The sequence below is a fragment of the Onychostruthus taczanowskii genome, unplaced genomic scaffold, assembly GCF_017590055.1.
Source record: "Onychostruthus taczanowskii isolate IOZ18803 unplaced genomic scaffold, ASM1759005v1 scaffold154, whole genome shotgun sequence".
Lineage (NCBI taxonomy): Eukaryota > Metazoa > Chordata > Aves > Passeriformes > Passeridae > Onychostruthus > Onychostruthus taczanowskii.
The window spans coordinates 593,569-611,068 of record NW_024498730.1 but is presented as its reverse complement, the minus strand read 5'-3'; the positions used below and the strand labels follow the sequence as shown (position 1 = coordinate 611,068).

General features: G+C 39.3%; 1 protein-coding gene across 2 annotated transcripts in view; it reads left to right on the top strand.

Moving 5' to 3' along the window:
• The window catches only part of TJP2 (tight junction protein 2), a 63,668-nt gene that overhangs the window by 24,490 nt on the left and 21,678 nt on the right, over positions 1–17,500 (top strand). For both annotated transcript variants that reach the window (XM_041399087.1, XM_041399088.1), the window contains exon 3: positions 17,332–17,385. In XM_041399087.1, the coding sequence (XP_041255021.1) occupies positions 17,341–17,385 (45 nt within the window). In that variant the 5' untranslated portion in view covers positions 17,332–17,340. The remainder of the gene's footprint in view (positions 1–17,331; positions 17,386–17,500) is intronic.

The following is a 17,500-nucleotide window of genomic DNA, read 5'->3' as shown; positions in this document are numbered from 1 at the left end:
AGCAATATAAATGGACTAAAACTCTTGGATCGCACTAATTTGATTAGATTTTTTAAAGCATTTTCATCTATAGGCAGGTAGATAATTTCTGGTTTTTTTCAGATGTGAACGTTATGGTTTGCTTCTGCTTTGTGTGTCAGAAGGTTCTTGAATTGTATAATGATCTTTTGTGTGGCTCAGACCACAAGAAGAAAACTTTCAGTTCCAAATCTCAGTTGAGAATGAACTAGTTGCTACCAAAATGAGATTTGCTCAGGGTGGTAATTTAATGGAATAATTTCTAAACCTTAATGATTCTGACCTGTTTAGTTTCCCTTCAGCCACATAAGCAAAAGGATTCTCTTGTTTTTCTTTCTTAGTTGTTTTCAAAGCCTCATGTGGTTGCAAAAGGCGGAATAAATTTTTTTTCTGTTACTTGCTGAGCTTGTTCTGCTTAGTTTATTCTTTGTGTACTCAGTTTGCAGTTCAGTGGAAGTGGCCCTATTTCATAGGGATGTGTCAGTTTGGTTTCATTTAGTGGTTGGAGTGATGCCTGAATTTACTTACATTGATGTTACATGCATGTGAAGTGTTTCGGTAGAAATACTGCATCAAGGGCTCTAGTTTCAAATTGTTCTGTTGGCGTCCTTTCAAGTGAAGAAAGAGGGCTGCAGATAAACTCAGATTAGTGCTATAGGAATGAACCAGAGATGTAAAAGTTACTATCTTGATACGAAAGAAAAGGGGCAGCTGACTTCACCCCTCTGTCCCTTGTGTTGATTTACTACTTGTTTTTTGGCTGCTGTCACTTCTTAATTTTGTTAGTAAAGTCATGCATAACTGCATGGTAGGTATACTTGGAGTTCAACCAGCCTTCCAAGGATATTGAGGGAAAGGAATGAAAAACATTTGAATTTTACCACTCTCATGTGCCCTTCTGTTGTTTTCTTGCCAGAGAGTGTTTTATCGGTGTTATCAGGTAAGGGTGAATTTTAGTGTAGTACTGTTTTATGTTGGATGATAGGTTGCTGGTGACACTGTCCCAGAAGAATTCAGAGCTGTGGCTATATGATTGATTTTGTTGTTTGAAAAAAATAATTATAGTCCTTTGGAGGCTCTGAGGAGGAACCTTTGCTGTGAGTAAAGGGATTCTGAATGTCTTTTACTAAAGAAGGTGCAGCTGGCTTAATCCATTGTCTCATGGTATATAAGGTCTTGGGAAGGACTGGGTGATTTTTTTTTACTCTTTTTCCAAATACACTGTGAGGATACAATATATCAATACAAGACTTACAGACCTAAACCTTTCAAATGTGATCCCCAGATCTGCACTTGAATCTGTGCATCCCACTGTCTGGGTGACAGAAAAATTGCTAAACTCCCTTTTGCAACAGATTTTGTTTTCATTTTAGTTACGTGCAAGCCATGTTAAAGTTTAGGAATGAACTTCAGCAATGCTCTCTGGCATGGCTGAGTGGACTGTTGAGACATCTTGAGAAGGAGAGGTGAGTTGCTTAAGACCTTGAAGGCAGGAGTAGAAGGAAAGGAATGCAGAGAGGTACGACTAGTGTGACAGGAAAACAGTGGAAAGTTGGCTAATGAATTGAGCTGTTTGTTGTAGCATGTATATGAATGATGCCGAATGACTTAAGACTCAAAACAGCTCGATTATTTTGCAGAGTTTTAGTATTTTTGGTCAATGTGGCCTTCAGTTTGATGTTTGTGTTCTGTAAGGTTTGTGATACAGTAGTTTTACGAAATGCATTGTATAGTGTGAATTTTATGGGGTTTAAGGGTTAGATATGATCAAATGTACTGTTAAATTTTATGCATTACACAGAGCTATTTTCAGGTTTGCTTCCTTCAGACAAGAAAATACAGCTAATGTGACAGTGTGTAGTAAGATGACATACTTAGATACGTACTCACAGGAATGTTTGACTAAAAGTAAAATGCTTTCAAGAATACAGCACATCGTTGTTCTATTAATAGAGTGAGAACTAAGGCTACTAGAAACCTTAACAAGGATAGAAAATCTGGTTCGAGATGAAGCTTGGAAACTAACAATTGTTCCATTGTTTGAATTGTCTTGCATTATGACTGGATGATTAAAAATAAACGCTGGCCTGACTGGATTGTATGCCAGTAATGAATTGGCCTTTTAAAAACCAGTTGCAGGAAGCAGTAGACAGGTACCCAGCTTGTTTTTCTCAGATTCCAGAGTTGCAGGTGTTGAATGACCAATGGAATAACAATAAACTTTTGATGCTAGAGTTGGTCACTTCTGTTGCTTGGCTGTCTACTTGAATATGGATGCAGGAAGATGAAACATTCAAAAACAGTAGCAGTACAAAGTGTACTGCTGAAGTTGAATAAAGTTATAATTAGAATTTTGGACCATGGAATACATATGGTGCTTCAGTGGTCTCATGGTTTTTTGGTGTTTTTGTTTGTTTGTTTGGGGTTTTTTGTTGTTGTTTTGGTTTGGTTTGGGGTTTTTGTTTGATTTTTGTGTGGGGATCTTTTTAAGGGGTTTTTTTTGTTTCTGGGGTTGTTTTGTAGGTTTTTTTGTTGGTTTTTGTTTGTTTGTTTGTTTTGGTTTTTGTTTGGTTTTGGGGAGGGGATTAGTTTGGTTTGGTTTGGTTTTAGGGTTTTTTCCTATTTTTTTTTTCTTTTTAATTTTAAGATGCCACAAGAGTAAAAGCTATGTTTTAGTTGCAAAGAATAAATAATTAATGAAATGAGGCACTTCAGGAATGGTGGCTGCACTTACTTTATTTTCACAGTTAACTTAATTTTTTTTCTTAATGAAATCTAACTTAATGAAATTGATTATGTACACCTACTGAGTCTAATTTACCTCACCACCAAATCCTGATACTGCAAGCACACCAGAACCAAACTTTTGGATTTTTATTTTATTGTGCTAAGACAAGTTCAAGTCTCCTTGAACTCAGGTTTGCTGAGTTTGCTGTAGCATTTTTTAATTCTCAGACTTCATTTGTCTGGGTATCCCAAGGAGCAGAAGGTCCAGAAACATGGTGACTGTAAAGAAATGTGGTGTGTTTACAGTTAAAGTGAATGGGGCTGACTAAGTCAGAAGTAGCTTTTAAAGCCAGTATTGATCAAGTGAATTGAAAATTCTACGTCCCTTCAGTAGTTACCTTCCTGAAGCATATACAAAAAATCTTCCTAGCACCATAATCTGTGCGACAAGATGAAAGTCTAGGAAAAAAATTCAGAAAACGAAACTGCAAATAAACTCTTCACTTTCCAGTGTGTATGCACATATCCAACATTCAAGTATAATTGATCTTTTTGCCTTATACCTAAATTAATTTTGATCTTCAGGTGAAATCACTTCCAGGGTTTATCGCCTCAAGCCTTGTTGAGTTTTTAAAAAATGGGTGGTGGAGAAATCTACTTTACTCCAAGACTGTGGGCACATGTTGTGCCTCAGGAGAGGTAAGGTTTGTTTTCTTTAGAACCTCTTCGACCCCTGTGAGAGAGTAAATTGTCATTTCCAAGGCTTCTCCACTGGACTGGTGCTGTAGGTCCCAGAACACTTGGGAAAACCAGCTTCTGGCTGTATGTGAAGCAGTATGTGAAAAGGAAGACATCTTTGATGAAAAAAAAAAAGTTAGTTGCTAGAGTGTTATTTCTCAAGAGGCAGAAACTGTTTTCTAAAAATTAAAATAATTTTAGGGGCGGGGGGAGGGGGGGTGGCGAACAACAAGGAAATAGGATCAGTTTTGTTTTTTCCCCAAACATCAGTTTTCTATTTCAAAAGCTGTTCCCTCACAAATTTTGAAGAACCGATTGCTTCCTGTTGGGGGAGTACTGGAGCAATTCTGTCAGGGCAATGGGAGAACTGTTGTTGAGCAAAAGAAGGAGAGGAGAACTTGCTCCTGGAATAGGTCTAAGCTGAATTTTTTGAGATTTAGGTAATTCGTAGATAAGACCTGAGTATCTTGCAGTTGTGTTTTGAATACAATCAATTTCTTTCCCCCCCACCCCCCTTCATCTTGAACAAGCTTTTGTTTCATTTGTAATGGGATATTTTCCTGGGTTTTGATGATGCATATGTATGCGTCTAAGTCCAATAGCAGCTGTAAGAAGCACAGACAACTCCACTCATGCCTACCACTCATCCCAGAAAAGTTTTGCGTGTGTACTTTTAATTGGCATAACATATGGGGGTTGTGAATTGATGCTGAGTTTTCGTGTTTGGAACTTGCTACACTCTGCTGCATAAATACTGCTTTTTGCCCCCATCCCTGCCTCTGATCATGGTAAATGATGACCTGCACTGGGTAGCGCCAAACCAATTCAGGTGACTGCTTTTGTAGTAACTCCGTTCCACAATAATTAGAGAGGGAATGAAAATGTGAATCTCTTGCTAAAAGGATTAGCATGCCCAATAAGTGTCACTGTTGTAAAAAAAAAACACACAATCCCTAGTATTTAATGCATACTCAATTGAAATTATTAACTGTTGCTCTTACTGTCAGAGATTACAAGTACTGTGAAATACAAGTGAATTAATTATAGAAAATCCCTCTGTGTAGGTTGTTTACTTTTCTGGTGTAATGAGAAGTTACTCTTTTATGTCGGCAAAATCAGGACTTAAAAGGACCTTGTGGTACTTTCTGAAAGTGTAAACTGTTTAAATTCAGGTACAAAGCATTTGGGAAGAAAAAGTTTCACTCTGAAAATGTAGCTATAGCTCTGCTTTTTATTGTTAAGTGCTAAAATACAGGATTGCTAATTTTCAGGTACCTATTGTCGTGGTATCTTGGTGTCTCTATCTGCATTAGTGCGTGATTTATCTTTGGAGTACCAGATGTTTCTCTTTTTCCAGAGCATGAAACTGAATGGGGAATATGTTTGTTTCCTTTTTATAAACAATACAATTAATTCCTGAAATAAATGTTGTAAGAAAAGGCCCTCAATAAAGCCAGAATCAATAAAAAAACCAAACAAACAAACCAAGCCCAGTCTGTTTGAGAAAGGGTATGGGCTTGAGATGAAAGCAAAAGCACCTAACAATTTTGTTTTAACATCACGTTTTCTGTCATGTTTACTATCAAAGGATGGTTTTGAAATAGGATTTTGTGAGGACAGCGCCACTGCGGCCGCCTGGCGGCACCGGGCAGCGCTGCTGCTGCTTTGGTGCTGCTGCTGCTTTGGTGCTGCTGCTGCTTTGGTGCTGCTGCTGCTTTGGTGCTGCTGCTGCTTTGGTGGTGCTGCTGCTGCTGCTTTGGTGGTGCTGCTGCTGCTGCTGCTGCTTTGGTGCTGCTGCTGCTGCTGCTGCTTTGGTGCTGCTGCTGCTGCTTTGGTGGTGCTGCTGCTGCTGCTTTGGTGCTGCTGCTGCTGCTGCTTTGGTGCTGCCTGCTCGGGACCTTAAAGTGCTCTGCAAATGCAGCAGGAAGTGGCAGCGCTGCTCCCGGTGCTTGCAAGCCTTCGTTACGTGCAGCATGAGCCGGCAGGGGAAAGAAAGCAGGCTTGCTTTCTGCTCATCTGAGCCACAGGGCTTATATTTAGTGTGCATATATGTGTAAATAAAAATTATATTTTGCTCTGCACAGGACATCCGCAAGAGTCACACCATGTGCCCGATAGCATTTTTCCAAACACTCCTTGAGCTCTCTCAGGCTGGTGCTGTGACCACTTCCTTGGGGAGCTGCTCCAATGCCCAAACACCCTCGGGGTGAAAAACTTTTTTCTAATATACAACCTAAACCTCCTCTCACAGATCTCCAGGCCATTCCCTCAGGTGCTGTCACTGGCCACACAGATCAGTGCCTGCCCCTCCTCTTCCCCTCACAAGGAAGTTGGAACTGCAGTGAGGGCTCCCCTCAGTCTCCTGTTCTCCAGGCTGAACAGACCTGTGAAATGACCTCAGCTGCTCCTCACACACTTTCCCCTCAAGGCCTTTCACCATCTTGGATGCTTGCTTCTCATAGCTTTATATCTTGTGAGGCATTGTGGTGCCCAAAACTGCACACAGGATTTGGAGTGGGGCCACACCAGCACAGAACAGGCTGGACAATCAATAAATACATAATTATAATATAATAAATATGATACATAATATATTTTCTTGTACTATTTAATAGCCTTAAAGCCACTTGGGAACTTATGTATGCCTGTCTTTTCCATAGAAGTCTTTGTCTCTTCTAATTCCATGCTCCTGGCTAGATGGCCGGTCCCTAAAAGGGGTGGTGAATAGGGTTAAATCCAGCTGATTGCCAGAAACAAATTGAGTTTCTAGAAGTCAGTACTGGGTCTGGTCCTGTTTAATAAGTTAATTGGTGATCTGGACAGATGACACTAAGTTGGGTGAGAGTGCTGATCTGCTTGCTGGAGGGTAGGAAGGCTCTGTAGAGGGATCTGGACAGGCTGGATCCATGGTCCAAGACTAATAGCATGAGGGTCAGCAAGACTGAAGGATGCATCCTACACTTTCATCAGAACCCCAAGCAGTGCTTACAGGCTGTGGACAGAGTGGCTGGAAAACTGCCGGGCAGAAAAGGACCTGGGGGTGCTGGTTGACGGCAGCTGAACATGAGCCAGCAGTGCCCAGGGGGCCAAAAAGGCCACTGGTATCCTGGCCTGTACCAGTAGTAGTTAGCCAGCACGATGAGGGAAGTGATTGTCCATGTTTACTCAGCACTGGTGAGGCCTCACCTGAAATTCTATACTCAGTTCTAGGCCTCTTATTCCAAGAAACACATTGAATTGCTGGAGCGTGTCTGGAGAAGGGAAACAGAACTGGTGAAGGGTCTGGAGCACAAGCCCTGTGAGGAGCAGCTGAGGGAGCTGGGGGTGTTTAGCCTGGAGAAAAGGAGGATCAGGGATGACTTCATTGCTCGCTACAAAGGTGTGAAAAGTGGGTGTGAGTCTCTTCTCCCAGACATCTAGTGGCAAAATGAGAGGACATAGGCTCAAGTTGTGCCAGGACGATGTTTCAATTGAGCATTAGGAAAGGTTTCTTCATAGAAAGGGTTATCAAACATCGGAACAAGTTGCCAGTAGTTGTGGCTGAGTCCCCATCGCTGGAGGTATTTAAAAGCCGTGTAGGTAGACTCTTAGGGATATGGTGTAGTGGTGATTCTGGCAGTGTTACATTAACAGCTGGACTCAATGATCTTGGAGGCCATTTTCAACCTAAATGATTCTATGATTTAATCTGTCCCTTTTATAAATTCTTGTTTTCCTGGTACATCCTTAAAAGTGAAGCCTCATCTGTTGTCCCAGTTGAATTTAGATGCAGCGTTCTAATATTTGTTCTGCAGTCTCCCTTGGCCTGCCAGTTCAGCTGACAGAAGTGCAAGAGAGTAATTCAGTGAGAAAAAATGAGGATGTTTTTGTGGCTTTAGAAAGCTGTCTTGGCTTCTTTTTAAGAACTGAACAGCAGAATTCACAGAGGCAAGGGGCTGCATGTAAATGAGCAGGAGGAGTGTGGAAAATGTGATGATCAGAAAGAATTTGTTTAGTTCATACCGTTCAAAGCTGTACCCCAGCCTATGAGGTTGCGTGTTTGTGAAGGAAAAACTGCATAGCCAAAGATGAAAAGGGGTGTTTGTCTTGTGAGAACCTTCCAAAAGTGCTCACTTTTAGAGGCAAGGAAACTTGGACAAGTCTGAGAAGAAGAAAGCACCTAGAAAGCAAGAGAACAAACAATTTAAAAATACAATGCACCTTAGATTTTCATAACCAATTTCTAAGGTGAATTGTGACTTGACTTCAAAATATTTTAATGAAATCCCGATTTTCCCTTTTGTTCCTTCAAAAATGCTTGTCCCACTTTCTAAAAAAAAGTACAATTGGTAAATGTTCGGTAAAAACATGTAGGAAATACAGTTTTCCTGGAGAGTATCTTACTGTCTTGAACTGAAAAAAATTTCCCCAATAACAAGTTGGTTTTTTTTTCCTTCCCCAAAGAGTCTAGTGTATGCATTACTCAAATAAATATTTGAGTGCAGTCTCCCCGTATTTATTTAGGTGCTTCTTCAATACAGAGTTGAAACAAAACTGAACTATCCAACGATTATGTGCCCTATGCTATAATCCACCAGAGGGATGCCTTATGCCACATTCTTTACTGTCTTCTTTTCAGTGTCCAGGTTAGTCCCTTTCTGTTTTGGAATTGCAGAAAAATTAAATATTTACAAAACTCAAATCCCAGGCCTCTATTTTGATGTGGGTTTGTTTTTTGGTGGTTTTTTCCCTGTGCTTGGGCAAATTCCTGAAGAAATTCTCTCAACTGGGGATGTTCTTTCATCACTCTGAGCCATTTCAAGAATGCTACTGCAGAGGCTGCTGCACTGGGCGGATTGTGTGATAGCCTTCATTTCATTTAAGCTTTATTTGTCACTTAAGTGTTGTGAGCTGGATGAAGTGATAAATTTTGCATTAAAAAGCACACAACTTGTCAAAGACCCGGATCAGCATAGATCTTCTCTGTGTGTGAAACCTTTTTCCATCCCCTTGGGCTAATTTGTTAAGCAATTTTTTGTGCACTAGTAGATCTGGGGCATTATGGTGTGAATGTTGATATCAGGGTTACAATGCAAATGAGACCTAGATGCATTTGTCAATTAATATTCTCAATAGTTTGATGAACAGTGCTGTTGCCCTTCATCTCCCTACTTCTGGGTAGGAGAGGATTCTGGTTCAGTTTGCAGCCTGGAAGGCATTGGTTGTGTCGTAGTGCAACAAGAGATAGAAATGAATGCAGGCTCTGCCAGCCTGGAGTTCTTCCTCACCTGTTAGCTGGCTCAAACTGCCGCACTGGGAGAGGGTTGATCCCTGTTTTCCGATGACAGAGGCCGTTTTCCTGCAAGACTTGTATTTGACAGAAATGGAGGAAATTTGTGTGTTGGCTTCCTTGCACAACGCTGAGGCTACTTGACTTGAAGTCAAGAAACCTAAATTATGCTCTTGGCTCTGCAGCTGAGAACTTTGGTACTGGTTGATTTGTAAGAAGTAGTAGTTTTGCTAACTGGAAGCAAAAATCATAGTGAAATAGTGCTCAGCACAGTGTCAAGTAATGACTGTGGGCATTGTTGTCATGATGGATTCATACTATTCCTGAAAGAAGTGAAACAAAAGACCTTTTCATTATTGTTTAGTAAACTGTAGTTAAACATTCTCACTTGGTCATTTTAAAAGTTTTCATGAAACTTAAGAAGTAAAGATTGGTTTGTGCATGCCTGGAATGGGCTTGTTGTACTTCTTGCAGTATTTGCTGGTTTTAGATAGAATTTACAATTTATAGCAACTGAATGGTATAACTCCTGGGTGAAATATGATTAAGAAAAGCTTTAAACAATATCTTGTCTTTTACATAAGAATGGTTTATGTTTCTATATAGTGACATTCAACTTATCATGATTTTATCTTATTTATCTATGAAAAACAAATTTTTAGAAACATTATTCTCAATTTATGTTTTCTTTAGATCTTTTTAGGCAACCCTTCAGGTTGCTGTTTCTACATGCATTTTGTTAAAAAAGCAGTTTCTGACACAAGATCTGGTAATACACAAAATCACAGAGTTATTTGGGTTGGAAAGGACTTGAAAAATAATGTCATTCCAACCCCCTTGCCATGAGCAGGGACAACTTCAACTTGACCAGGTTGCTGATGAATGTGTTTGTTACCTTGCCAATAGAGCAAAAGTATTTTGCTGTTTGTTCTTGTTGGGTAATTTGGGTGAAAGCAAACCTTATATAATGTAACTGATAATTCTCCATTAGAGGGAAGAGGAAGAAACTATTGTCTGTCTCATTTCTGTGTGATTTTTTTTCTTCTTCAAAAATTTCCATTCCATTGCAGAAGTATACTTGTGTGTACAGTTTGTGACTTTTTTTTCCCCAACTTCCTGCATCCTGATAATATAACCCATTGTGATGTTAGCAACCATTTTTGATTTTACTGGAATGTGAAAGTAGAATTGATGGTCTTTTAACATGGAACTGTACCTTAAATTTCTTCTTTGTGCCCCTAGGAAGAAAGAGAAGGCAGCATTTCTGCCATTGTTGAAGAGTTGAAGAGCAGTTATCTTTTACTTCTAGTGGATATCTTTAGCAAACCATTTTTTTATCACTTCTCTTTATTTAATTTGAGCCATTCATCATTCTAGGAACCTGTTTCAGAGGAGATTCTGTTGCTGTTCTGGGAGTTGTGTATTGGTGCAAGAACCTATATGAAAAATAGGATATGCTTCTCTGAATCAGAGCATTTATTGGTAGAAAATAAGGTACCTCCTTTTGTGCAAGATGTTGGCTTTATTGTGAATGATCCGTGGGTAAAAGAAGTTTTTTTCTCATTTTCTTGGATCCTAATCAAAGGTGTGCTGTATCATACACAGATAATTCATGGGGACACATCAACTGGAGCCTTCTTCCAAGTGGCTTCCTCACTGCTCCAGAAAGACCTGGTAAAGGTCCTGTTCCTCTTCAGCCACATTTCACGATGTTAAGAATACTTGGCAAGCTATGCAGCATCATCATCATTTTGTAGACATCTTTAGTAACCTGGACTATGGCATTCAGCTGAAAAAGAGGAGATGTGCTGCTTCACACTGCACACTGATGTATAGATTGCTTCTTATTTCACTGAGTCTCCACTCTATACAGAGGGCATTTCTTTAGTGTTATCCAGAAACGGAAGTGAATCAGGATCTTTGAAAGTCTGTAAATCTAAGGCCATCCTTTTTTGTCCATCATAATTGCCTTTATGAGGGCAGGTGAGATGTAAGGGCAGTTTCTCTGATAGTGTAACTGGTCTTTGAGACCAGGAACACTTAAATCTTGATGCAGCTTTGGACTCCCTCCACCTGGCTGTTCCTATCAGTGGCTAGAAGAGTCCCTGCCCCTCTGTCTCTTAAAAGTGGATAGCGTTCACTTAAAGTTGAATTTCTTGTTCATCTGTGTTGTATAAGTCTGTCTTTAGGGAAAACCTAGACTCAGCTTTCAAGGTTTCTATGCTTACATCCATAGTAGTATATGAAGGGGGACAGGAAAAGTTGGAGGGCAAGGACCTCTTTTTTTTTGGTGTTACTTTCATAATTGAGCCATTAAGACTGTTTAAGGTGTCCTTTCTGCTTGCTTGGACAGATTGTGTCTTGCTTGATGGATTAAGTGTGAGGAAACACCCTTTTTCTTCCTTGTTTGTAGAGGAAGACATCAAAACATAGTGCCAGGTTTAAAACTTCGACTCCAGGGTGAGTGGAGAGATGCAGCCTGCTGCTGTAAGATTTTGTGATGTTCTGAGGTTGCTCGGTTGAGTTTTTTGAGAGCTTTCTTCTTCTTTTCACCTTCCCCAGTTCATAAACCAAATCATCATGCTTAGTTTTCTTTCTCCACATGATTCACAAACACCTTATTGTCATAATAGACTCGCAGAAAGAACCAGAGTGTCTATCTGTCATTGGAATTGAGCTTGCTTTTAAAAAGAGTTCCAGTTCTAAGTGTCTGTGGGTAATAGGTATGATACGTAAAAGGGTTGTAATTGCCTTTATAGTCTTGTGCTAGGACTGAAGTTAGATTATAGTTTCCCTTTATAGTTATTTTTTCTGAAGAGGCGTGCAGGTGAAATGAAAGGTCAGTGTCTGGGACAATGCCCGTTTGGAATTTGTTTCTATCTCAGTTTAAAAGGATTGAATTTAGGTATATCAAGCTGTGTCAAGATGTAAGTATTCTGGAGGTACTGTTTTCCTTCAAAATGAAGCATCCAAATGCAAACACCTGCATCTTTCTGTTAACTCTCTGGTTTCTTTACTTGCAGGAATGTTCCTAGATATCCTGATTATTTTTTTAAATTGCCTTTCAGAAAAAAAAAAATTAAATTTTGGTGGGGGCAATCCATTCATTTTTCTCAGTATATTCCTTCAGAGAAAAAGGATAGTCCAAAACCAACAAAGAGTCCTTGCTGTTATAACTGCTATAGGTCATGGATAGTGTTTCACAATTGTTATTCTCTTATGTCATCATGGTCTTTTCTTCTCTATTCAGAGTGCTTCTGAAGTTCTTTCGGGGCAAGGGGGAGGAAAACAGAAAAGCTAAGAAAACAAGGCTAGAGAAGTCTCAAATACATACTTACATTTGTTTCTTTTTCCTGCCCTTTTGGTAAAAATAAATAAATAAATACCAGTTTTGGAAGCTGTGAATGTGAGTCTGTTGAGAGGAATGTGCTCTTGAGAAATGTTGATGGAGATCCTGAACTATTTTGACCAAACTGTAATAAAAGTCTTACTCACATCCGGGTGGGTAGCCTGATGTTGGGGGCTGGTGTCAGTGTCAGCTTCTCCGGGATCCCCTTGGTGCTCACTCTTGGCAGCTCAGTGATGATGGTGCAAGCCTCTGTTCATCCTAGTTCGACTGGCTGTTGCAGAGGTGGGGTCACAAAATACAGAATGCTGAATTCAGTATTCGTTTTGAATGGAAAAACTGGAACACATGCTTTGTCCCACTGTGGCACTCCTACCCACTATTCTCCCTAACTGCATCCCCCTCAAAAAAAAAAAAAAAAACCCAAAAAACTACCCACCGAAAAACCCCAAAAGCAAACCAAACAAAAAAAACTCCACCGAAAAATGAAGAACACAACCCTTCACATTTTCCACTGCTGTCTGAATTAATAATCTTTAGCAGTTAAAATTGCTCTACTAGTGAAAAATGAAATCTATGTATGGAGATTTTGGTTAGCATTGTATACAAAACTTGGTATGTCTTCCTGTCTGTTCACTGCCTGTGAAACTTACATAAAGTCTCAGGGAAAAGTTCACTTGAGGCTTAAATTTCACAGCATTCATGCAGCATAAATGGGAGTGATAGCTTGACCTATTTTCCAGTAAAGTAACCTATCTGTTTGGCTGTACAAATTAGCGTATCATTCTTACACATGATACTTTACTAAACGTTTGATGGCAAATACTGTTATTTGCAGTGAGTATAATTTTGTATTTATTTATCCTTTTTCTTGCTGGAGCCAAGCCCACACAGTTCTATAAAATATTATAGTCAGTATATGAATTTTCAGATTGTCTGCACTGTGCTTCTTAAGCCTCTTTTCTTGTAAGTTTAAATTAGATTCCTGGTGGGGTGAACCCCTGTGTGCTTGGAAGAAGAATAAGGTGCTGCATCGTGATCTATTTTCAACACTTCTTTTAAAAACAAACAAACAAACATAAGATTACAGAACTGCATTTTCCTGGGATCTCTGAAACTGGGAGTTAGTTAAATTCCCAGTACATTTCCTTGCTGTGGTTTTGATGTGTTTCTGAGTGAAACTGACGGCAGGATTTGTTCGAGTATGTAGGCCACTATTGTATTAGAATTACATAACCGTGTTGAGTGGTGGAAACAGATGAAAAGACGGGATGTGCGGTGCTCCCTCACAGATTATATCCTGCAACAATGAAGACAGCTCAAGCTTTGCAGAGATTGTGGTCACATGCAGTCAAAAAGTTGGGGATTTTGAAAGGGCACGTGAGTTGCTTTTTGTTGCATCTTGCTCCACGTCTTTTCTTCCTCTCCTCCCTTCATATATCCCTCCCCTCTCCAACTCACTTTTGTAGCCAGATGATTGTTGTGGCAGGTCTTCTGGTTTTATTCTTCTTTCGGCATGAATGAAGTTGTCTTCTGTGATTTGGTGATCTCTCAGTAGCAAGTAATTGTGTAAATCTCTTGATGGCTGTCAGTTAGAGCTGCAACAGCTGCCTGTTTGTTGCATACTGGCGATTTTAGCAGTTTGACTAGTTTCCTGCCAAAGATTCTGCTAAACAGTCTATTTTGAGTATTTAGAAAGCACCTGTCACTTTAGTAGATGAGCATTAGACAGATTTAAGCAAATCCTGACTACAGTGTTCTAATCAGAAATGGACTGACTATAGTCCCTAATGAATTTAGACTAGCTAATTACAATAATGTACATTTACTGCAGGTAGCCTGTTGTCTGTGTGAAACCTGGGTGGTAAAACAGTTGCTGTTAGCAGCTGGAGGTGGGGTTCTTAACCATTTTGCCTGCCTTTCTCTCTCCAGTGTTTTGGTGTGCAATCTTGCAGTGAAACTGCGATCCTGTAAGGAATGCACAAGCTGCTCAGGATCCCTTTGTGTTTCCTTACAGAAGAAGTATGAAGAAATTGGCAAGGTGATGAAGGCTTTTCATAACTCATCACTTGATGCATTCAGAGGAGAGTCACATCACTGAATGTGGAGTACAGGAATTTCGCAATTCGAGTGGAGACAGATATTAGTTTTGATCAAGTCCCCAACTGATGATTTGTAACATTTGTAGTCTCTCCCTCCCTCTCAGTCTTCTTCATTACTTTGATGGAATGGGTTAGCATTGTGACAATGGCAAGCAGCAGTACGTTTTATAGTGTTAAAGAGATTATTGTTTAGAGATTGTTTTTGCCTTACGGGCTTCCAAGGTGACCATTCAGTTCTTTGAACTGTGTTGCAGAGCCTGCATTGCTTTATTAGTACAGCAGAACTAGTCCTGTTGTCTTGGTAATTACATTGTACAAAATCAGCTTTGCAAGTACATAGTGTGCTTTCCTTTTCTAATGCGGAGTACAGCAAATGGGAGACAGTTTCCCAAGGAGCAGTTTCAAAAAATGGATTACTTTAACAAATACTTGAGAATTTAAAAGGGAATTGCTTAATTATCTTTTGTTGAATTTTCAGTAACAGTTTCAAGGTACAAATAAACCCCAAAAAGAATGTGCCTGAAACAGTCCCTAATACTATGAGGATCTTTTTCTAGGCACAAATGAGATGATACTGTGGGCTTGGCATCTTGCAAGACCTTAATTTTAGTGTCTGTAGGCCATAGTTTCTCTTTCATTCTTACTACTTTTTTTTTTTTTTTTTTGACCAGATACCATAAAACTTATTTATCAGAGTAAAGCAAACTTAACTGTGTAGGCTTATGATGCTTTGGTTTGCTACCCAATACATCTCTCCACTTGTGCACAAGGTTGTACTTATGCCACTGCTCATGGAAGGCCTAGTTTTCTGGAAGGAAATTCCCGTAAGTTTCCTATTTCGTATCCTTTCATTCGTCCCTGATACCTTTATAGTGCTTTCCTCAGTCCTTTTCCTGCAGTGTTGTACTGAATAAGCAGTCATTTCTCAGGCCTGTCTCTGTCCCCATGGCTAGTAAGCTCCCCTTACATGAGTGTGTTCTGCCTGCCTCACTCTTGGCACCTGCTCAGAGCTGGCCTCAGTATTCTTGGCTGGGAGGTAGTGTTGGTAGGAGCTGCATACAGTGCAAACTGAATTTAAGTCATGTTTGTGTTACATGTGTTACATGTGTACAAGTTATTGAGGCTTTTTTACCGAGAGGAGGATGGAAAAGATTTTCCATCTTCTGTGCTTCTACAAGATTTGAAACTATCTGCTTGTCCTTCAGATTTTACCCATCATTTGGTACTGACTTTCATTTCTAAAAGTTTATTTGAGTTTATTTGGTGAAGTCAGATGGAATTTAAATGACTGAGACCGCTCTTCAGGACAGACTCATTTTCTGCAGAGCTTAAAAATACATAGAAAAGCAGGATGGTTGGAAGGGTCAGTAGTAGGTAAACTGTTCCCTGCATGCCAGATAAGCAAGCCTAGTCGCTTCCATTTACGGCAGCATCACAGCAGTTCAAAAGAAGAGCTTAGTTAAGGAGGAATTTTTCACTTGCGGTAGAGATTCTCTGTGTAAGGGAATATATCGAGTGAGCTCAGTTTCAAATAGCTGAAAGCTTTGACCTGTTAGGTGGTTAAACAGCAATACCAGATAAAATAATTTTACTATGCGATTCAACACATTCAACACTGACCCCAAGAAACCTACGTTTTAATGCTCATAGTTATGAACACATTCTTGTCTGACCTAGACAAGTCAAAATTTAGAAATAATTACTTACTTGTATTACTTTTAATATAAGCCATCATCTCCTACATCTATTTCTAATTTTCTTTTTAATTAGACACCAGAGTTCTGGAAACTGGAAATCATTGTTCATTTTCTGGCAGAACAGTGGAAATTTAACACTGTTCAGTGTTGTAAAATTCCTGGTAAGAATGCTGAATGTTTTGCATATTCCTTCAGGATCTCTGAGCAGGACTTACTTTTTGTTTTCAATGCAGTGAATATGCAATGTAAAATGTAAATCTAGTTTTCTCTTTGTGGTGCACAGAATGAACTGCAACTATGCAACAAGGGTTTTTTTGCATGAGACATAACATCCATAGCTTGCTGAGCAGTTGTGCGCTGTCGGAAGTCTTACTCTGAAAATGCAAGGGATGCCTTAAAGTACAGGCACACCCTTCTTGTGTCACTTCTCTGTCTAATGTTTTGGAGTTTAGCTGACATTACTCCCTGTGATGCCTTTAAAAATACCATTAAGTCTGAACTGAGCTTCTGTCTGAGATAGAGTCTTCTGAGATAACAGAAGACCACTTTCAGTAAAAACAAATAAAACATGTGGCTTGAGTATGTGCATGCACATATGTGCCTTATGCAATGCCTGGATTTTTCTTCTGCAATGGATGCTTTCCATTTTGAAATGTTTTCAGTGTCATTTTTCTGCAGTGCAGTAGCTCATTTTTCTCCTAGTTTTACAGGGCAGACACTGAAGGGGCTGGCTGTGTACTATAGATGCATCACAGCTGGGTGATTATTCTGTATTATATTTTAAGCTGTGATGTTGGAAAGATTTCAGGTTTTATCATGTAAGATAAAAGTGATCGGTTTTAACTGGAAATGTGGTAAAAAAAGGTATCTGAGCAGTGTCACAGAAATGGTTATATCTGTACTATATAGTGATATATTGTCTTTTCCTGTAAAATTTAATTTCTTGATGGGAACCTAAATATTTAGATATGTAATTCATAGTGGACAAAACATTTTGTTAAATCCACATGAACAAGATGCAAGAGATCTGAAGTCTAGTTCATTTTGAAAACCTCAGTTTCAACTGCTAATCTTACTGCATACTGGGACGGAAAGGTCTTCCATAAGTATTTTATATGTCATTAAATCAGGGCTATAGAATGCTAGATGATCTGAATTAAATGCTTTTGCTGAATAAGGATTTTCCAAAAAATCAGAATGAGCTGTTAAATCAGTGAAATGTGAAGGGATTCTACCACTCTGGACCTATTAATATTTTTTTCCTTTTTAAAGAAAAATTGTCATTATTTAAAATACATTAATTTCATACTGATTCTCCCAAAATATTAGATTATGCAAATTATTTTTAAGCCTGTGTTTTAGTTGGGTAGTTCACATTTTAATTTAAATAGTTATGTGCTATGTGTTTTACTAATTGGTTTCTGTGTGCAACAGGCCCCAGGCATGGAAGAGCTGATATGGGAACAGTACACAGTGACCTTACAAAAGGTGAGTGAATGCCTGTTATATTTTTAGTTTTCAAATATTCAAGCATTGGTTTACTCTAAATATGTTTTGCAATAGATGTCATTAGCATGTCTGAGTCTAGAACAGGATTAATTAA